The sequence below is a fragment of the Pteropus vampyrus genome, unplaced genomic scaffold, assembly GCF_000151845.1.
Source record: "Pteropus vampyrus isolate Shadow unplaced genomic scaffold, Pvam_2.0 Scaffold348, whole genome shotgun sequence".
Classification (NCBI taxonomy): domain Eukaryota; kingdom Metazoa; phylum Chordata; class Mammalia; order Chiroptera; family Pteropodidae; genus Pteropus; species Pteropus vampyrus.
In genome coordinates, this window is record NW_011889129.1 from 793,940 (window position 1) to 796,297 (window position 2,358).

Below are 2,358 nucleotides of genomic sequence, written 5' to 3' on the forward strand. Positions count from 1 at the left end.
TTTTGAGCTCATTTCGTTTTCTTCACACTTACATCCACTTTCCTATGTCGTAATGCTTCCCTTCTAGTCAAGTTTTCCCTTTTTGTCAACTTCAGATGGCTAAAGAAATAACACTATCAGTTCCATTTCTCCGTTAGGAGCTGATGTTCTCTCTGCACATGCACAATCCTAATCCCAGCTCAATTTTCATGTTCAGGAAATAGGTGGGGTGTCATATGTTTGCTGCACAGAGAAACCGAAACCTTTTCCTGAACACGGTCTTTCTCACATTATTTCCAGTCTGGTACTCTGAATTCTGACTGCACAATGATTTCCAATCAGTCATGGGTTAGATTAAGTAAATTTTTTTTTATCTAGTTGAGAGATTCCAGATTCTGGTTCCTGCCGCGACACTTTTTAGGGGAGACACAGCAAGGAGCTTGTAAAAGCACTCGCCTAGAGAACATCTCAAGGCATTAGGATCTGATTCAAGGCAGTTGGCTTCACCTTAATCAAGTTAGTAACACTTACCCGTTCTCATCCCATCCCACCCTATTCCTGTTTAGTCCCAGCTGAGATCCAGGGCTTGGGCTGACAGATTTTCGTTCCAGAGTCCTGATTCAGATCTCACTGACGGTTAGAAACGGGTCCTGGTTCCTGACTGGGATCAACTCCCAGCCCGGACCTTGCTTGCATGGAGTATCAGTCGAATTGTGTGGTGATGGCAGGAGCCAAGAAGCAACTCATGTCGGCTCCGGCTCTCGGCCGGGATCCTGGCTCCGGACAGGACCCAGGGGTCGGGCCAGCCCCAGGTCGGGTTCGGAGCCGGTCCAAGTCTCACCTTGACGCAGTCGATGGGGTACATCACGCAGTGCTCCAGAATCCCTGCCACGGCGCCCGCCACCATGTGCGTGGTGACAGTGGCTCCGGCCGGTAGCGCCTCATAGTCCGGTCCGGAGTCCGGATCCTGCCGTACCGGGGGCCTGCAGGCCCCGGCCTCCCCGCCGCCGGCCCCCCGGCCCACGCCCCGCTGCAGCCACCCGTCCAGCAGCGCCGACTCCCCGGGGCTCCGCCCCGGCCCAGATGCCGGCCCCCCCGCCACACCGCCAGCACCCCTCCCCTCTAGCTCCATCCACCCGGGCCAGCTGCGGCGCCCACCCTCGCCGCCGCCGCCGCCGCCGCCCCCCGGCCCCGTTGCGTCTGCCTCAGGCGCGGCCCAGAGAGCCCCGGGCCTCCGGCTCCCGCTTGGCCCCGGGGACACGCCCCCCAACCAGCCATTGGTGCCGCCACCAAATTAGCCCCGCCCCCTTATATACGTAGAAAAAAATATGTCTGCGGTATTAGTGAAGTTGCCTGTCATTCCTCCGTCCCGCGGCATTGCTGCCGCTGAGAACCCACCCCTTCCCCTTTGATCTTGGAAGCTTCTTGTTTATTGGCCACTGATTGGCCGACATGTAAAAGTTAAGGCTGAACTTTGATAGGCTCAACCACCCTTGATACTTTGACCGCGGCCATTGGCCCGCACCACATCGGGATCCGATTGGCTACAGGAAGAGAGCGAAGCGCCAGAGGGGATAGAGGCCGTATTTGGGCCGCAGACTGGCGCCTGTGGAGCTACGGGCGCTGCGGGTCGGGTCGCCCGGAGGGGTCAGTGCCAGGCCTCAAGGTCAAACCGCTGAAGGCTGCCGTTAGAGCCCGTGCTCAAACGCCCGCCCCAGATCCCGAGACACCCAGGTCCCTAGCCGAGAGATCTGTTCCCGCGGGATCTCGGGCTAGTGGGAGGCGGAGCCAGCCTGAGCGGGGCATCCCCTGGCGCGCCCCGCGAGTCTGTTCGGGAACTTGTTACGACAGGCGGGCGCTGGCCCGTTAGACTCCGGTCGGATCTGGAGTGTTGCCCTCCCCTTCCCCCTCGCCCCCCCGCCCCAGGCCGCCCGCGAGCTGACTCCTGAGGTCCTGGAGTTCTTCAGGTATGGTACTGAGCTTGCACCCGACGTCGCCCAGTACACCCCGCAGTTGAATGAATGAATTCTCCGGGGACCCACTGTCCATGGGCACTGCGCCAAGCCGCGAGCTGGAGATAGGGAAGGAAGATGTCGAAATGGGATGATTCAGAGACAGGTGGAGAGGCCGGACTGGAGGCAACTGCCGGAACACTGCAGGGAAAGTACGGCCACTGTGGGGAAACTCGCATGTACAGCTTGTTCTTCAGCTGACGCCCTGATGAACCCTACTGCCTGTTCATCATTGCCTTTTGTAAAAGACCGTTCCTTGCCAGCCGGGTTGGCTAGAGTCGGAGGGACGCACCCTGGTTAAAGAACAATGCCTGCAATTCCCAGCCATGAGCACCACCTCCGGGCCGTGACGTTGTTCAGGACCTAC

General features: G+C 58.9%; 1 protein-coding gene across 1 annotated transcript in view; it reads right to left on the minus strand.

Annotated features, from left to right (window-relative positions):
• Positions 1-1,126, minus strand: part of SLC25A28 (solute carrier family 25 member 28) — an 11,532-nt gene extending 10,406 nt beyond the window's left edge. Inside the window, exon 1 of the mRNA XM_011378822.2 lies at positions 821-1,126. Coding sequence (XP_011377124.1) covers positions 821-1,111 — 291 coding nt within the window. The 5' untranslated portion in view covers positions 1,112-1,126. The remainder of the gene's footprint in view (positions 1-820) is intronic.
• Positions 1,127-2,358: the final 1,232 nt, after the last annotated feature.